This window comes from Schistocerca piceifrons, chromosome 6, assembly GCF_021461385.2.
Source record: "Schistocerca piceifrons isolate TAMUIC-IGC-003096 chromosome 6, iqSchPice1.1, whole genome shotgun sequence".
Lineage (NCBI taxonomy): Eukaryota > Metazoa > Arthropoda > Insecta > Orthoptera > Acrididae > Schistocerca > Schistocerca piceifrons.
Window position 1 is genome coordinate 401,025,412 of NC_060143.1, and position 19,148 is coordinate 401,044,559.

At 39.5% G+C, this 19,148-nt stretch overlaps 1 protein-coding gene across 1 annotated transcript in view; it reads left to right on the forward strand.

The window, feature by feature from the left end:
• The first annotated feature begins 934 nt into the window (after positions 1–934).
• The window catches only part of LOC124802752 (28S ribosomal protein S24, mitochondrial), a 35,586-nt gene continuing 17,372 nt past the window's right edge, over positions 935–19,148 (forward strand). The window contains exons 1-2 of the mRNA XM_047263738.1: positions 935–1,117; positions 1,544–1,736. Of these exons, the coding sequence (XP_047119694.1) occupies positions 1,088–1,117; positions 1,544–1,736 (223 nt within the window). The 5' untranslated portion in view covers positions 935–1,087. The remainder of the gene's footprint in view (positions 1,118–1,543; positions 1,737–19,148) is intronic.

Here is a 19,148-nt window from a genome sequence, read left to right on the forward strand (position 1 = left end):
ATAATGTTGTGTTAATTCGTTACACTATTAAGGACACTGAATTAAAAGTTTTGTAGAATGCGCGTACAAAATTATGCTCGCTTTTTCCGATTGTCAGTAAGCGTCTTCAGCTTATACTACCAATCGTATCAACATTGACATGAAATAATAACAGTAAAAAGATTGCACAGCGACCCAGCGTGTATTGGAACATGTCTTTTTATCTGCCGGCAGGACTGCTCTTTTCTTACTGCAGAAATCATATGCAACTAACTGCAATATCTAAAAAGGACGTCCTATCAGCACATAGCAACATATCGGAGATATAATAAGACTTGGTGTACTGAAGATGTAAGTTTGCGAATTAGTCACAGCAGTCGAAAAAATTATCGGCATTTTTTCAGACGGGCTGTCAAGCTATATGCAGCGACTGTTATAGCTATTTATCATTTTGGCTCATGAGATGTTTGACTGCTTGTATCTAGCTACTCGCGTCTTAAGATGAAAAAAATTGGTCTAAAACTAAAAAGCAAAACAAGCAAAAATTAGGGAGTCAGTTTCTCACCCAGAATATCACGTTAAATCCAAATATGACATATTTCAGGCAACAGCTCACTTCACTTGTATCTCTTCTATATTTCCTAACGGGCATTTTGGCCACATTTAGAATACAAATAAGACACAATTTACGAAACAGTAACGATCAGCTGTTCACTTTCGCTAACAACGGCACTGCCATTGTCATCACACAACACTCACTCCGCACGTACACATACTGGGTACACAGCTACCACAAACAACACAAACTGGCGCTAGTTTAGCATTTCCACACCATATGCCGTGGCGCTGCAATCACCAAGCGCACTGAAAAAGGAAAAATGAAAATACGTCTGTGAATTTTACAGCGAAGATATTACAGTTCTTGTGGTAATGAGGTAACGGTGTTATTTTGATTCAGAAATAATAAGCTGAGGTCCCGGTCGTGTCCATAAACTCAGTTACGCGAGAAAACAGCACTGCAGGTGTTTGTGGTGAATGGTCACCTTTCTACTTAACTCAGCTGATTAGGAGGAATGTTACATCTTCGAGGTCAAAGAGTGTTGTGACTATGGCAGGGGCATATACAAAATGCGCTGATGTAAGATATATTCTGGAGTTATTATTTCTTCAGTGTCCGTTTAATTATTTTTCCCTGTAAATGTGTTTTATTGTAATGTCGTTAAGTATACTGTATGCAGCCAAGGCAGATATATGTTGACATAAATCTTAACCAACCTTTATTTCGATTTCTTAAAACTTAGTTCATCCGATTCTGAACTACGTTGTCGTAAACTGTGACGTTAGGTAATAGTTTTTAAGGTGACATATATACAGTAGAATTGTAGTGAATGCAGTTATTGACAGAAAAAGTTTTATGCCTTGGACGTTCCTTCCTAAGCATTGTTTTATGTAAACCGTTAGAGTGTATTGATATGAAAAGTAGTTGCATGTATAAGTCATTAATCAAAATCACGAGTGACGCGGGGAGAACGCCAATCACTTGTTTCATGATAATTCGTTACAGATTTTGAAGCCACGCCTAGTGGAAACGCTTGTACGCCAGACACAGTGTTATTTCCACATAACAGCAGCATGCGAAAGGGTGCAAGCAGGGCGATACAGAATTACACCAAAAAGAGACAGACCGTTGACCTACGAGATGGCCAATCCTCCGTATTACATTGGACATAGGAAGTCTTGGAATTCGTGGAACACTTGTGAGTGCAGTACTTCTGCTTGGCACTTATTTCAATGAAATTCCTAATTTCCTGTAGTGTGTTTCCTGTTTGCATTTGTCGTGTAGAAGTAGTATTTCTGCCTATTCACAACAGGATGTACTTGAAAGTAAGACTACTAATTTGAGATCTTGATAGTTATGTAAATTGTTCTCAGATAATTTCTAGCAAAACCTCATTCTCATATAGTAACCAGTACTAACATTGCTGTGTGTTGTATAAAATTACTGCTGATATTTAGGTCTGAGCTGTCCATGAAATAATTCAGAATAGGTGTAGATTTAAATTGCGTTACAGTGGGCTGGAAGTAGTGACCCATTCAGATGTGTTCAGTTTGGATTGGCATACATGGTGACAGTAGTAGGTGGGCATTGTAAAATCTATGTCACTTTATGCAAAACTCTAACACAAATTTCAGAAAATGCTACTGGGTTTTTTCTGTAGGGAGCAGTGAAGTACATTTCATATGTGTAATATGTTTGCTGTATTATGACTGTCGTGGTTGTTTGTCTGCTCTATTGTCTCTAGAAAAAGTGTTACCGGGAAACACCCCGTTTCTGTTGTTACTACTGAGCAGTGAGCAGTGGGGGTTAACTGAAACCACTGACAGTGCAGGCTTTGACCAATGACTTTGTGGGGACGAAGAACCCCTGGGTCTACCCTCCAATTGTATCGCTGCTCTACCACAGCAAGAACAATTGTATCTTTGCCAGATCAGTTCTCTGTAGTACGCACTCCATGCTAAATGCTTTGTGTCTACACTGCCAGAATAAAAGTATTCAAAAATTACAGTTATTTTCATAACACCACGTTCATTGGCTCCACCAGCTCTCACTAAACTGTCATCTTGCTAGCTACACTAGACCTTAGGCTGGACTACAAATTTGTTTGACAGCACAACTTGAGTTCCAGTCAATAACGTAGAAGCGAAGCAAATATTGTCAGTATTATTTTATTTCTTTCTGTGTACAATGACATCATATGTTGTACCCTATCATTATTTCGTGCTTCAAAGCAGTCATCTTGTATTGGTAGGTTCAGTTTACTTCCGCGAGGTGCCTGAAGAAACTGTTTAGACTCAATAGTACTTTAGTAATATTAGAATGCATGTTTCGGCTGAAGACATCTTAACTACTTTATACTACTTATGTCTTATGCTTGGGTTCAGTACATAGGCTATTTAGTCATCTTTTGAGAATTATTTGTAAGTTTGACACTATGACATGCGTACTAAATATGTGACAGCTTGTATATGTAAAATGTACTTCTGTAACATGCTTCTGGCATACGCACGCGCGCGCTCTCTCTCTCACACACACACATACACACACACACACACACACACACACACACACACACACACACACACACACACACACACATTTTGCACTATCAATGTTGACAAAATATATTAATGATTTTACCTCAAATGGAATGTGTGTTGCGATGACAGACTGATGTGTAGTGCAGCTGGAGGTCTAGATGTAAGGCGTTGGGTGTTGGTAACGATACAAATGTGAATGTGAAATGTAGGTTCTGGTGACACTGGTCTGTAGTGTAAAAAGCTGGTAGTTTCATTTTCCATTGTTTTCTGTTTACTTGCATTCAGAGTCCCGCAGTATAATCAAAAGTAGAAAAACAGCACAGCAGGAAACGAAAACTTCGTGTTCAACTGCTTACTATGTATGTTTTTGCCTCTACAAATGAAGTGTTTAACTCTAAAAATTCAGTTCAATCACATACTAGCACCCAGTGTGTTAAGATTGTTGATACATTAAATATTTCTTCAGCTGGCAACACAAAAATGTTTCGTCATTGACAATACAAATCTACATCTACATCTACATCTATACTCCGCGAGCCACCTTACGGTGTGTGGCGGAGGGTACTTATTGTACCACTATCTGATCCCCCCTTCCCTGTTCCATTCACGAATTGTGCGTGGAAAGAACGACTGCTTGTAAGTCTCCGTATTTGCTCTAATTTCTCGGATCTTTTCGTTGTGATCATTACGCGAGATATATGTGGGCGGTAGTAATATGTTGCCCATCTCTTCCCGGAATGTGCTCTCTCGTAATTTCGATAATAAACCTCTCCGTATTGCGTAACGCCTTTCTTGAAGTGTCCGCCACTGGAGCTTGTTCAGCATCTCCGTAACGCTCTCGCGCTGACTAAATGTCCCCATGACGAATCGCGCTGCTTTTCGCTGGATCATGTCTATCTCTTCTATTAATCCAACCTGGTAAGGGTCCCATACTGATGAGCAATACTCAAGAATCGGACGAACAAGCGTTTTGTAAGCTACTTCTTTCGTCGATGAGTCACATTTTCTTAGAATTCTTCCTATGAATCTCAACCTGGCGCCTGCTTTTCCCACTATTTGTTTTATGTGATCATTCCACTTCAGATCGCTCCGGATAGTAACTCCTAAGTATTTTACGGTCGTTACCGCTTCCAATGATTTACCACCTATGGCATAATCGTACTGGAATGGATTTCTGCCCCTATGTATGCGCATTATATTACATTTATCTACGTTTAGGGAAAGCTGCCAGCTGTCGCACCATGCATTAATCCTCTGCAGGTCCTCCTGGAGTACGTACGAGTCTTCTGATGTTGCTACTTTCTTGTAGACAACCGTGTCATCTGCAAATAGCCTCACGGAGCTACCGATGTTGTCAACTAAGTCATTTATGTATATTGTAAACAATAAAGGTCCTATCACGCTTCCCTGCGGTACTCCCGAAATTACCTCTACATCTGCAGATTTTGAACCGTTAAGAATGACATGTTGTGTTCTTTCTTCTAGGAAATCCTGAATCCAATCACAAACCTGGTCCGATATTCCGTAAGCTCGTATTTTTTTCACTAAACGTAAGTGCGGAACCGTATCAAATGCCTTCCTGAAGTCCAGGAATACGGCATCAATCTGCTCGCCAGTGTCTACGGCACTGTGAATTTCTTGGGCAAATAGGGCGAGCTGAGTTTCACATGATCTCTGTTTGCGGAATCCATGTTGGTTATGATGAAGGAGATTTGTATTATCTAAGAACGTCATAATACGAGAACACAAAACATGTTCCATTATTCTACAACAGATTGACGTAAGCGAAATAGGCCTATAATTATTCGCATCTGATTTATGACCCTTCTTGAAAATGGGAACGACCTGCGCTTTCTTCCAGTCGCTAGGTACTTTACGTTCTTCCAGCGATCTACGATAAATTGCTGATAGAAAGGGGGCAAGTTCTTTAGCATAATCACTGTAGAATCTTAAGGGTATCTCGTCTGGTCCGGATGCTTTTCCGCTACTAAGTGATAGCAGTTGTTTTTCAATTCCGATATCGTTTATTTCAATATTTTCCATTTTGGCGTCCGTGCGACGGCTGAAGTCAGGGACCGTGTTACGATTTTCCGCAGTGAAACAGTTTCGGAACACTGAATTCAGTATTTCTGCCTTTCTGCTCTCATAACTTTTAGTAATCCCACATGCATTACCAACATACACTTTCTTAGACAGTGAACAGCCCCTACTAAAGCTTGACCAACACAATTGTAAAGTTCCTGACAGGAAGTAGCATGCTGTGGTCAGATTGACCTGACCAGTTGTGATGTATGATACTAGGTTCTAGATGAGTGAGAGAACACATCACAGTTTCACTCTACAGTGAGTCTTCTCATTTCTCCAATTAAACAGAAATCAGTTTTTAGGAGCAAAATTAATTAATGTTACAAATAGATAAACTCTTCAGTAAATATAAACAAACAGGTGGTACACCAAACAACTAGAGCCGATATAAACTGACAGAGATACTGGACATTGAACGTAGCAAGAGGAAAGAACATAGTCTTTTCCACATCTGTTGCAGTTTTTGCATTTTCTTTATGATAATTTCCAATCACAGCTACTTCATTTCCATAGATGCAGAGTATCAGTACACGCCTTTGTATTTTAAGCCTGCTTTCTCCAGTACTCTGAATCTCTCGTGTCAGTTGTGTGCCTGGAGAGGCACATAGAGGTGTATTACACCCTACTTGTACTCCTTTTCTTTATTATTCTTTTAACTTTGGCAAATATTTGTCAGCATCTAAATAATCTTGATAGTACTACCACAAGAAGTCAATATTTTGTTTCGTCGGTTCAGCTCTGCCTGCGCTTCACTGCATATTCCGCATACCCCTCAAGAGGTGCTGTTTACCCCAATCTGTCTACTGTGCTTTACTTTGATAAATTTTTTTCCATCCAGCCTGCTGATAGATGATATAGGTAAATAGTAACTTACGGAGTGTCTTAAAGACAGTGACAATAACATGAGCCTTTCCAGTGGGGATGACATGGATGAGGATCCGTCATATATTGTGGAGGAATGTGACGTGGTGATGAAGAAGAAGCTGGACCAGTGCAAGTTTATCAGCCTAGAGGCTCTGGACTTCTGAATGTTTCAGTGAATTCATAGCAAATTAGAAATGGAGACATGTTGTTGTTGTTGTGGTGGTGGTCTTCAGTCCTGAGACTGGTTTGATGCAGCTCTCCATGCTACTCTATCCTGTGCAAGCTTCTTCATCTCCTAGTACTTACTGCAACCTACATCCTTCTGAATCTGCTTAGTGTATTCATCTCTTGGTCTCCCTCTACGATTTTTACCCTCCACACTGCCCTCCAATGCTAAATTTGTGATCCCTTGATGCCTCAGAACATGTCCTGCCAACCGGTCCCTTCTTCTAGTCAAGTTGTGCCAAAAGCTCCTCTTCTCCCCAATTCTATTCAATACCTCCTCATTAGTTATGTGATCTACCCATCTAATCTTCAGCATTCTTCTGTAGCACCACATTCCGAAAGCTTCTATTCTTGTCTAAACTGTTTATTGTCCATGTTTCACTTCCATACATGGCTACACTCCGTACAAATACCTTCAGAAAAGAAGTCCTGACACTAAATCTATACTCGATGTTAACAAATTTTTCTTCTTCAGAAACGATTTCCTTACCATTGCCAGTCTACATTTTATATCCTCTCTACTTCGACCATCATCAGTTATTTTACTCCCTAAATAGCAAAACTCCTTTACTACTTTAAGTGCCTCATTTCCTAATCTATTATCTTCAGCATCATCTGATTTACTTCGACTTCATTCCATTATACACGCTTTGCTTTTGTTGATGTTCATCTTATATCCTCCTTTAAGACACTGTCCATTCCATTCATTTGCTCTTCCAGGTCCTTTGCTGTCTCTGACAGAATTACAATGTTGTCAGTAAACCTCAAAGCTTTTATTTCTTCTCCATGGTCTTAAGTTCCTACTCCAAATTTTTCTTTATTTTCCTTTACTGCTTGCTGAATATACAAATTGAATAACATAGAGGATAGGCTACAACCCTGTCTCACTGCCTTCTCAACCGCTGCTTCCCTTTCATGCCCCTCGACCCTTACAACTGCCATCTGGTTTCTGTACAAATTGTAAATAGCCTTTCGCTCCCTGTATTTTACCCCTGCCACCTTTAGAATTTGATAAAGAGTATTCCAGTTAACATTGTCAAAAGCTTTCTCTAAGTCTACAAATGCTAGTAACGTAAGTTTGCCTTTCCGTAATCTATTTTCTAAGATAAGTCGTAGGGTCAGTATTGCCTCACGTGTTCCAACGTTTCCACGGAATCCAAACTGATCTTCCCCGAGGTTGGCTTCTACTAGTTTTTTCGTTAGTCTGTAAAGAATTCGAGTTGGTATTTTGCAGCTGTGACTTATTAAACTGATAGTTCGGTAAATTTCACATCTGTCAACACCTGCTTTCTTTGGGATTGGAATTATTATATTCTTCTTGAAGTCTGAGGGTATTTCGCCTGTCTCATACATCTTGCTCACCAGATGGTAGAGTTTTGTCAGGAGTGGCTCTCCCAAGGCCATCAGTAGTTCCAATGGAATATTGTCTACTCCCGGGGCCTTGTTTCTACTCAGGTCTTTCAGTGCTCTGTCAAACTCTTCACGCAATATCATATCTCCCATTTCATCTTCATCTACATCCTCTTCCATTTCCATAATATTGTCCTCAATTACATCGCCCTTGTATAGACCCTCTATATACTCCTTCCACCTTTCTGCCTTCCCTTCTTTGCTTGGAACTGGGTTTCCATCTGAGCTCTTGATATTCATACAACTGGCTGTCTTTCCTCCAAAGGTCTCTCTAATTTTCCTGTAGGCAGTATCTATCTTACCCCTAGCGAGAAATGCCTCTGCATCCTTACATTTGTCCTCTAGCCATCCCAGCTTAACCATCTTGCACTTCCTGTTGATCTCATTTTTGAGACGTTTGTATTCCTTTTTGCCTGCTTCATTTACTGCGTTTTTATATTTTCTCCTTTCATCAATAAAATTCAATATTTCTTCTGTTACCCAAGGATTTCTATTAGCCCTCACCTTTTTATCTTCTTGATCCTCTGCTGCCTTCACTACTTCATCCCTCAGAGCTACCCATTCTTCTTCTACTGTGTTTCTTTCCCCCATTCCTGTCAGGTGTTCCCTTATGCTCTCCCTGAAACTCTGTACAACCTCTGGTTCTTTCAGTTTATCCAGGTCCCATCTCCATAAATTCCCATCTTTTTGCAGTTTCTTCAGTTTTAATCTACAGTTCATAACCAGTAGATTGTGGTCAGAGTCCACAACTGCCCCTGGAAATGTCTTACAATTTAAAACCTGATTCCTAAATCTCTGTCTTACCATTATATAATCTATCTGAAATCTTCCAGTGTCTCCAGGCCTGTTCCACGTATACACCCTTCTTTCATGATTCTTAAACAAAGTGTTAGCTATGATTAAGTTATGCTATGTGCAAAATTCTACCAGGTGGCTTCCTCTTTCATTTCTTACCCCCAATCCATATTCACCTACTATGTTTCCTTCTCTCCCTTTTCCTACTCTCGAATTCCAGTCACCCATGACTATTAAATTTTTGTCTCCCTTCACTACCTGAATAATTTCTTTATCTCATCACACATTTCTTCAATTTCTTCGTCATCTGCAGAGCTAGTTTGCATATAAACTTGTACTACTGTAGTAGGCATTGGCTTCGTGTCTATCTTGGCCACAATAATGTGTTCACTATGCTGTTTGTAGTAGCTTACCAGCACTCCTATTTTTTTTATTCATTATTAAACCTACTCCTGCATTACCCCTATTTCATTTTGTATTTATAACCCTGTATTCACCTGACCAAAAGTCTTGTTCCTCCTGCCACTGAACTTCACTAATTCCCACTATATCTAACTTTAACCTGTCCAGTTTCCTTTTTAAATTTTCTAACCTACCTGCCCGATTAAGGGATCTGACATTCCACACTCCGATCTGTAGAACGCCAGTTTTCTTTCTCCTGATAACGACGTCCTCTTGAGTAGTCCGTGCCCGGAGATCCGAATGGGGGACTATTTTACCTTCGAAATATTTTACCCAAGAGGACGCCATCATCATTTAACCATACAGTAAAGCTGCATGCCCTCGGGAAAAATTACGGCTGTTGTTTCCCCTTGCTTTCAGCCGTTCGCAGTACCAGAACAGCAAGGCCGTTTTGGTTAGTGTCACAAGGCCAGATCAGTCAATCATCCAGACTGTTGCCCCTGCAACTACTGAAAAGGCTGCTGCCCCTCTTCAGGAACCACACATTTGTCTGGCCTCTGAACAGATACCCCTCCATTGTGGTTGCACCTATGTTACGGCCATCTGTATCGCTGAGGCACGCAAGCTTCCTCACAAACAGCAAGGTCCATGGCACATTGGGGGGAATGGAGACATATGGAGCAGAAAGTTGAGGCCAACCGTTAGCTAGGTATGTCGTAACTCATTTGCTAGGTGCCCAGAGACAGGGCAGAAATGTAGGTAGCCCATTTTAGTTATTGACCATACAGTTTTGCCAGCTATAGCAAGTGAAAGAAATGATGTAGCTGGAGTCCTTCAAGAAACTGGTGTCTGTCAAAGTTATCTTAATGACACTTCCGAAAGTGAGCTCTGACAGTCCTTAGCTTGATGTATTTGTCTTGAATGTAAAGAAACTTTCAAAGAAATTTAGAAGTTTCGGTCTGTCAGCTTCGGAAGTTCTATTTATGGAGCAACCATGTTGCTGAACAGATTAAAATTTTTAGGAGAATGTCTGAGATTCAATGACATGCAAACCAGCTAGGCTAGAAGAACCACAGCTTCAGTTTGTGATATTCAGGAAAAATTGAGAATTCAAAATACTTTCAAAGCTAATTCACACTGGCTATGTCACAGCAGAACGTTCAACAATACATTTCAAATGTCAGCATTCAAATAGAATGTCAACCGACCACCACACCATGTCGAAGTTTCTCTGGAAGAAAGTTTTGAAGGTGCTGTCATATGTGAAAATAAGGGGTTAACCAGTTTTAGCTGCTCTCACTCTTGTTATAGTAGTGGATTTTGTGTCTTCTTAATCTTTCTTTTATTATTATCATCATTATTTGCAGATAAACCCATTAGAACTATGCAAAGTAATTAGAGGCAGGCATTTGTCTTCCTTTTCTGCCCATATTTCAATCTCTTCCTGTGGGCTTTCTTCAGACCATGTGATCTCAGTTGTCTTCCTTTGTTTTTCCTCTTGGTCAGTTTGCCATTTGTGAATTTTGGACCTGAAGATTACTTGTTGTTTTTTTTTTTCATCTTGTGAATTAATTCCTGCCAGTTTCACATCAGTTGTGATCTCACCAATCCATTTTATTGTGTCCATTTTAGCTTTGCTCTTGTTGCCAAAAAAACTGAATATTTGTTTTATAACAATGAATATTGACAATGTAATTTAAGTAGATAGATAAAAAATCAACTCTCCAAGAAGCAGCAGCAGAGGAAAACACATCTCATCTCATCTGGTAAGTCTCCTTCATCTGGGGTTCTGGGTGACTTTTCTGCACTGTACCCCTTTCCCTACACTCCACTTCTTTCCCCTTTAACTCTTCTGCCAGAATAAGGAGCCAATGGCTTGCAAAAGTTAAACTCTTTTGTGTGTGTTCCCCTGCTGCTTCTGCTGCTGCTGCTTGGTGAGTAGATTTTTTATCTACCCATTTACATTGTATTGACTATTTGTTTCGTAAGTCTTTGTGAGTTCATTCTTATGATGTGTCCATGGAATCTTAAACCTGTGTTTACTAACGCCACTGTGGATGTTTGTGGATTGTATGATTTCCTGACTGCTTCAGAGTCAGTGTTGCTCACGTAAAATTTTCAATCTAGAATTTTTCTTCTGATTTTGTGTTTCTTTTACTCACTGTTTTTATTGTCAGTTTCCCTGTTAAAAATTAGTGATTCTGGTTTAATTATTGTATTGCAGTGTCGTAAATTTGTGTGCTTGGAATACATTTCTTGGTGTGCATATTTCATGCTGTTAAAAAAGTGCACTTTCATTCAAGAATGCGCTGAAATGTAGTTGCTACATCGGTTACTGCTGCTAAAATGGCAGTTTAACAAGATTTTAGTGAGTTTGAATGTTGTGTTATAGTTGGGACACAGCACCTCTGGGGTAGTGATGAAGTGGGGATTTTCCCGTACGACCATTTCACGAGTGTACCAGCAATATCAGAAATTCCATGAAACATCAAATCTCGGTGTGATCGGGAAAAGATCCTGTAAGAGCGGGACCAACGACAATTGAAGAGAAGTGTTTAGCATGACAGAAGTGAACACCTTCCTCAAATTTCTGCAGGTTTCAGTGCTGGGCCATCAACAAGTGTCAGTGTGTGAACCATTCAACGAAAAGTCATAGATATGGGCTTTCGAAGTCAAAAGCCCACTCGTGTACTTTTGATGACTGCACAACATAGATTTACACCTCGGCTGGGCCCGTCAACACCGACATTGGACTGTCGAGACAAGCTCATGAATCTGTGGACCTTGTATGTCAGCAGGGGACTGTTCAAGCTGGTGGAGGCTCTGCAGTTGTGTGGGGTGTGTGCAGTTGCAGTGATATGGGACCCCTGATAAGTCTGGATATGACATTGACAGGTGACACGTAAATAAGCTGCCTGTCTGGTCACCCGCACCCATTGAAGTCCATGCTTTCTGACAGATTTGGGCAATTCCAGCAGGACACCCCACACATCCAAAATTGTTAAAGAGTGGCTCTAGGAATGCTCTTTAGAGTTTAAACACTTCTGCTGGCCACCAAGCTCACGTGACATTAACATTATTGAGCATATCTGAGATGCCTTGCAAGGTCCTGTTCAGAAGAGATCTCCGCCCCCTGGTATTCTTCCAGAATTACGGAGTGCTCTGCAGATTTTGTTAGACATTAGTCGAGTAGAGCCCTATCAAGTTGTAGCACTTCTGCATGCTCACAGGGCCCTATATGAAACTAGGCAGATGTACCAGTTACTCTGGCTCTTCAGCGTATTTACAAAAGAAGTACATATCAAACTTTTCACTTTGATATTTTCTGGAATTTCTTATAGACATTTTATATGTTGTTTTGCAAGGTGCCTTGGTGGAGAAGAGTTTGTACCTCTTTAATTCTGGCGAACTCTGCGTGAGAACTGGACATGCACTCGACCCCCTCCTAACCTACCACCTTATTTATTATTTGCACAGTGGTAATGAAAGGAATTGATGGTGGACCCTGCTACTTGGTAAAATAAGGAATGCAGACTCACAATAATTTAATAAAAATCATTATCTACTCAGTAAAGGAAAAAAGAATTTTATCATAGTAAACGACAGAAAATTGGATTCTGCATCTATCTATTAAATAATATGCGGATTAAATATTACAATGTGATTTATTATAAGTCAAAACACAAAGGTGCTTCATTGTCAATACAAACAGTAGGCTAAAGGGTAGGTTATACTGAACTATTATGAGAATAAGAGTTGGCTCAAGAACAAGGGGCTCTTAATCTCTGTGATGCAATAGATCGACGATAATGACTGGAGGTCCTAATGAATCACATATTACTCTCTTGACTGTATTGCAGTATTGCGATTAGTAGTGAGAGCTCAAATGGGATCACATGGAGAAACAAGAAAGGTGGACTTGTATCAAAGCGAGCGTGCGTGCTACTGAGGACTTTAGTATAAAAATGATAGGTCCTACATTGCTGGAGCTGCAAAATGCTTTACTAGTCCTGAATCCTGCTGCATGTTGTCGGTAGGCAGCATTCTGATGATGTAGGCACCAACGTCTGCTTTGCAGCAACTGTTTCAACCCCTGGCCTCGAAGGCTGTCCGAGAATTCTAAGTTCTGGCAAAAAAGTGTGACTAAGTCACAAGACCGTCTGACTCCGACGAAGATCAGATCTTAGAATCATGAGAAGAGTCAGTCATTCAGTGCCAGCAGTCTTTGTTCCAGATGCGCCAGAATGGTAAACACACAAACTGCGGTGACGCTCAGATGGGCAGCATGTCATTTTGCCTTGCCTACAATAGGCGAAACTCAACTGAGGTCAGTCACTCGCCGGTCGCTCAAGACCATTGATGTATGACTCTCTCAGTATTCATGGAAGTGCAGCCCCCCACCGGAAACACAGTGTGCCGCGTCCTCTGCTACTCGCCTCGCGTGGGCCACCAAGGGAAGTAAGAGAGGAAACTGAAAGCAAGACCACGTACAGTTCCCAACATGCATAGCAATCAAGTGAAAAGTATTTTGAGCTCTCAGTATAAATACTCTCATTAGAATAACCTTATTCAGCCTGTTACCAGTGTGCAATGACATAAAACATTAATATAATTGATGAAAATGAGAGGCGACACGCAAAAGAGGGGATGGAACTTGTCAGTTTCTTTCAGAGTCTTTCTTGATTCCTTCTAGTTATGATTTTCATATTTCCTTTTATTCTTTAAGATTGATTTGGCTGTCTCTTTCCTCATTGTCAACAATATTTTGTAATTGTCTTCTATCTTATTGCTGTTCCTATTAGTGTTTGCACCTTATTGAGATTGAACTGTATAGTCACGTTCCTCATTCAACCGAAGGTGTTATTTTCTGTTTTGTAGAGGAATTAGTGTGTGTGCTGTTTCGTTCAATTTTCTTCTGTTGCCAATTGTTTGATTACTCTTTCTCTGGTTCTCCTGGTTGGATGCTGCTAGTGTCAAATTTAGAAATTTTTGTCTTCTTTTTTTGTGAACCTCTGAGGTTTGTTCTTGGCAGGCCATGGCCTAAGTCTGTGTTCGCATTCTGTAGATTGGTGCATTCATAATTTCTCTATGGTGTGATTAAGATATTGCTTCATCATCAATTTGAAATGCATCAGTAAGTGTGGTCGATGATCTCAATGTTGTGTGTTCTGATGGTTTCTTTTTGAAGTTTGTTGATGTGGCTAAAGATTGAATGTCTTGCAGAATTCAACTACTCTTCGTCCATTTCAGGTGGTCAGCTTATGTGCTAGATTTTTGGTGGTCTGTTTATGTGCTGGGAATTTTCCAGTTTTCCAGTCAATTTTTACATAGTTATAGTGCGTTGTTTTCCATGACAAATTCAAGATGTTCCACAAGTGTTTTTCTACAAGTGATGTCAGATATTTGAAAGCAAAAAATTATTTAGGTTTGACAATAACAGAACAGAGCTGATGCTTGCACTGTATGTAAATAAGAACATAAATTGATGAAGCAGTTTTCATTAAATAATATTTTAAGTGAAAAAGTCAGTTCTAATGAAGGAGAAAAATATAGCTGCATATGGCGCTATTAGTTATGTAAGGAAAAAGAAAAACAACTGGGAAAGGTAAACAGCCTCTATTTATTCCGTTATAAATATTGTTTGATATTGTGGGGTGTGCATATTTTTACTAGCAAGTAAAATGTCAGTGGGTTTGAAATGTTGTTTAAATTCTCACTATTTTGCCACAGAAAACTGACCAAGAATATATGGTACAACATTTGCTTTATCCATTAATAATCCTTATCGTTGTTAGTTCCACAATTCCAGTACTATACTCTGACTTTCTGTATCATGGATGGTAACTGATAACCTCACTTTTCATTGTTCGGTTCTGGGCTAAGTGAATTGACATAATGTGGACACCGTGAATGCACCCTGACTTTACATGATGCCCAGTGTGAATTGGCCTGATACTCCCTTGGAGTTCTGTGTATTGCCAAACAACTGCCGGGATCCGGGGTTTACGTGCGAAGTAAACATAAATATGGATAAAGATTGTTATAGTGAACGATTCGAAAACTTGCTTCATGCTTAATGCAGCACCATGTGCCAGTAATCTGAAACCATCTAATCATGGAACAAAATACTGTCATATTATCTGAGGACCTTGAGGTAACCAAGTCATGGCACCAATAGAAACATAAGTCAGTAATTGGCTTTCGTTGGTGCCCCTATACCACTAAATGGTTCAAGAGCATAAGATCAACAGTAGATGCTGTTCAGCAAAACAAGTGAGAATTGCCACATCCTTTATTGCCTAAAAGGCTGAAGACACTTCTTTGTTTTTGACACTCATTGTGTGTTAGTCTTGTACTCTCAAAAAAAAAAAAATAAAATGCTTTGATTGTATCCACAAGGCACTGCAGTTAGGAAGTGGAAAAAAAAAAGGCTACTTTGATGCTTTTGTGCAATGCAACTAAAAGATGATGATCATATTCAGTTGACACACACACACACACACACACACACACACACTCTGGTTGAGAAAAAACATAAAATTGCTGATCATTGTGAGTCTGGTGTGATATAATGAACCAAAGTGCTATAAATGAATGAAATTGTCATCTATAATATGAGGAATGAGAAACCAAAGATAAAAAGAAGAGCATTTCTGAAAGAATAGTTAGTGTCACTAGTGAAACCTTCTCTGCATGCACAAGTGAAAGTAGCTACTTTTAGATGTAGTCTTCGCACAATGATCTCAAATACATTGGTATCTTGCAATTAAACAGAACAAGCAGCAGAAGAAACAGGAAGCAAAGATGATGTGACTTCTGCCATCGCAACTGTGCCAGAAAAACATTGAATAGCTGCAATTCATGTCACAGAAGTGTACATAATGAACACAAGAGTTCAAATACACTTGAGTACATTGAGTGTAAAAAATTAGAATAAGAAACCATCTGGCTCAGACAGAGCTCTGTAAAAAGAACGAGTAAGACTTTTTGGTCATAAAATACTTTCATTTGTTGCTTGAGAATATAACAGTTTGCAAGGAATGCTATAAATCAGACTTAAACTGTCCACATAGACTTCAATAAAATATCCAACACATGAACTATATATAAGTGTAACTAACGATTATTTCAGTTTCTCCTTAAATTGAAGCAAAATTACTTTATGAAGCATAGCCTTACTGGTGAAAGTTAATGAATACAGTAATTAACTGATAAGACAGACTTTAGAAAATTACTTTATGAAGGCATAAAGCTTTCTGTAATGGAAAATCAACTAGTCTACTTTTAAAAAACTGGCCATTTTTTGAAAGAAATGTGTAATGTCCTGTCGTTCTCCACACAGCACTCTGCGTTCCGTTGCTTCATTGCAAAGATGATGATGAAACAGTAAGTCTGTTACTGACACACTATGGTGTTCAAAACATTGAAGGGCAGTTCTGAGAGCCTTTAGTCTCTCACTATGTGGTATTGTAGAGTCTTGTTGAACAGAATCCTCAATGTCAGCATCTTCATCATTTTTGTGAGTTTCCTTATTTATTGTGACAACATCGATAATTTTCCAATTGGACACATCTTGCTTGGCATCGTTCTGGAACCACTCTTTGACTTCATTTTCATTGGGTTCTTCATATCCAGGAACTTTGTTCTCGAGCTCGATGAAGTTCAAATTTTTTTCATCATAATGTTCAAGGAGCTTATTTCGCCGTGATCAAGTTTTTATCCCCCTGGAATGGACTAGTGTCAGTTCATTCCAGGAGTTCACCACACATCCATCAATATCTAACAGGTCAGATTTTTTTTACTTCTTGATCATCATCGGGAGCAGAAAGAAGAGATGATAACAGCTTGTGCCTGTATCTTCTGTTGAGACTAACCAAAACTTCTTGGTCCATGGGCTGGCATAAAGCTGTGATACTGCGTGGGAAAAACATTGCTTGTATGTTCTCATTTTTTAACTATTCAGTGAGCCGGTGCAAAGCCACATTGTTCAAGATCAGGATAAACTTCCTTGGCAGGTTTTTGGATGGTAAAATCTGCTCAACCAATGGAACAAATACTTCATGAAACTGTTCTTAAAAAAAATGCACTGCCCTTCCAGGGATCTACTGGTTTTTTGCACTAATTGGCATGCCCTTCTCTCTTTTTGGATTAAACATATGTCGTACTTTTTCTTTCTTTCAATGTTTCTGTGCAAATTTGCTTAAATGCACCAAGACTCAATTTCTGTCCATTTCCTCTTCCAGTCTCCAATTGTACTTTTGCCGACTCCCAAGTGCCTAGCCAATGCACCTACCTTTTCTCCCTTATCCAGTCACTTTAATGTGCTCAACCTTTGTTCTATAGCAAAAATTAATCTGCTTTCTTTTGACAGACAATGCCATCACAAGGTACTGTAAAGCACGCAGAAACTTTGAAAAAGCTCTGAACAGGAGTCTCTCGCATCAACTTGCGCATTTCATTTAAGAAACTGACTAACCATGGCAAAGGCTGCAGGTAGATTGAACAATTTCACACATTTGCCAGTATTCTTGATCAGTTTTGTGGGAACATTGTCATTTTATCTTCCGTTTTTAAACATTTAGTGTTCTGTTGTCTCTATCATCCTTCATTTCTCATATTTTCTATAGCTATGTCACTATTTCCTTCAGAAAGTTTTCTTTACTATTTTATCTTTGATATTGTTTCATAGTCTTCTGTAATTAACTTCCTCTTTTACATCAGTTGTGTGTTTTACATAGTCTGCTTTTTAATAAGCTGAACAACATTTCTCTTGTTTTTGGATTTAATTTTTCCAGGCTTCCACCTTCACTGCTTTGTATGTATCAAATTTGATTTGTTCTCATTTTCTTTTCTCTGCTCTGTGATAAATACATAGTGAAGTTGCCTGTTCTCTGTAGATAACTTTTGTAAACCACTTCTCTTTCAGCGTCTCTCTCCTCTGACGTGCATTGAAGTGGAACTATCGTGACTAATTTGTGACTTCTTTTTATATCTACAGCGGATAGCCCGCAGCATCCTTAACTGCGGGCACTTCATACACATGTTGAAAATAGCTGTCTTTGTGTTACCGAGGCAAACATATATTGAGCAGATACTTCCTGGCAGATTAAAACTGTGTGCCGGACCGAGACTCGAACTCGGGACCTTTGCCTTTCGCGGGCAAGTGCTCTACCGACTGAGCTACCCAAGCACGACTCACGCCCCGTCCTCACAGCTATACTTCTGCCAGTACCTCGTCTCCTACCTTCCAAACTTTACAGAAGCTCTCCTGCGAACCTTGCAGAACTAGTACTCCTGAAAGAAAGGATATTGTGGAGACATGGCTTAGCCACAGCCTGGGGGATGTTTCTAGAATGAAATTTTCACTCTACAGTGGAGTGTGCGCTGATATGAAACTTCCTTCCCCGCGAAAGGCAAAGGTCCCGAGTTCGAGTCTCGGTCCGGCACACAGTTTTAATCTGCCAGGAAGTTTCATATCAGTGCACACTCCGCTGTAGAGTGAAAATTTCATTCTAGATATATGAGCAGAATCACTATTTAATATTAGTTTAATTCAATGATGATAAAATAAACTTGCATTATATGAGCTAAACAATTTCAGTTAAACAGTTACGAAATAAACTCTATTGTATAACTCTCCGGCTGTTTGCAAGTATTACCCCATAGTAATGAATAACTCAACGAATTAAACAGCACAGTTGCTTCAGGTGACAACTCCTTATTTGATTACTAATTGTCTCATAGGCAACTGCCTCATTATGAGATTGTGCTGCTGGCTCGTAATCTGGGTTTCCTTCTCCCTTTTTCCCCTCTTGTGGTTCGCTGTTTATTTTGTTATTGCTACTCACTTGGACATATAACAATACAACTTACCACTGTGTTAGCTGACGCAGTAATGAAGCGAGTGGCATGGGCTCAAAATTGTTGAACAACAATGAAATGGAACAAGAAAATGTTATTTGTGGTTGGCACACTGTATACATTTAAGTTTCTGATGACAATCACGTTTTCATTTCCATTTGGGTATTTTATAACATGATAATGTGTGGAAAGTTGTGGTTGAGAGTTATGAATTATTTAAGAATAAAGGAGATAACTCACCGAAAGGCAGAAGTGCTGCATCATCGATAGGTACACAAACAAAAGCTACAAAGCTTGCTAGCTTTCGGAATGAATTTCCGCTTTCAAGCTTGTAGGACTCTCTCTCTCTCTCTCTCTCTCTCTCTCTCTCTCTCTCTCTCTCTCTCTCTCTCTCTCTTTTTCTCTTCATGTTTTGTCTACTGGGTTGG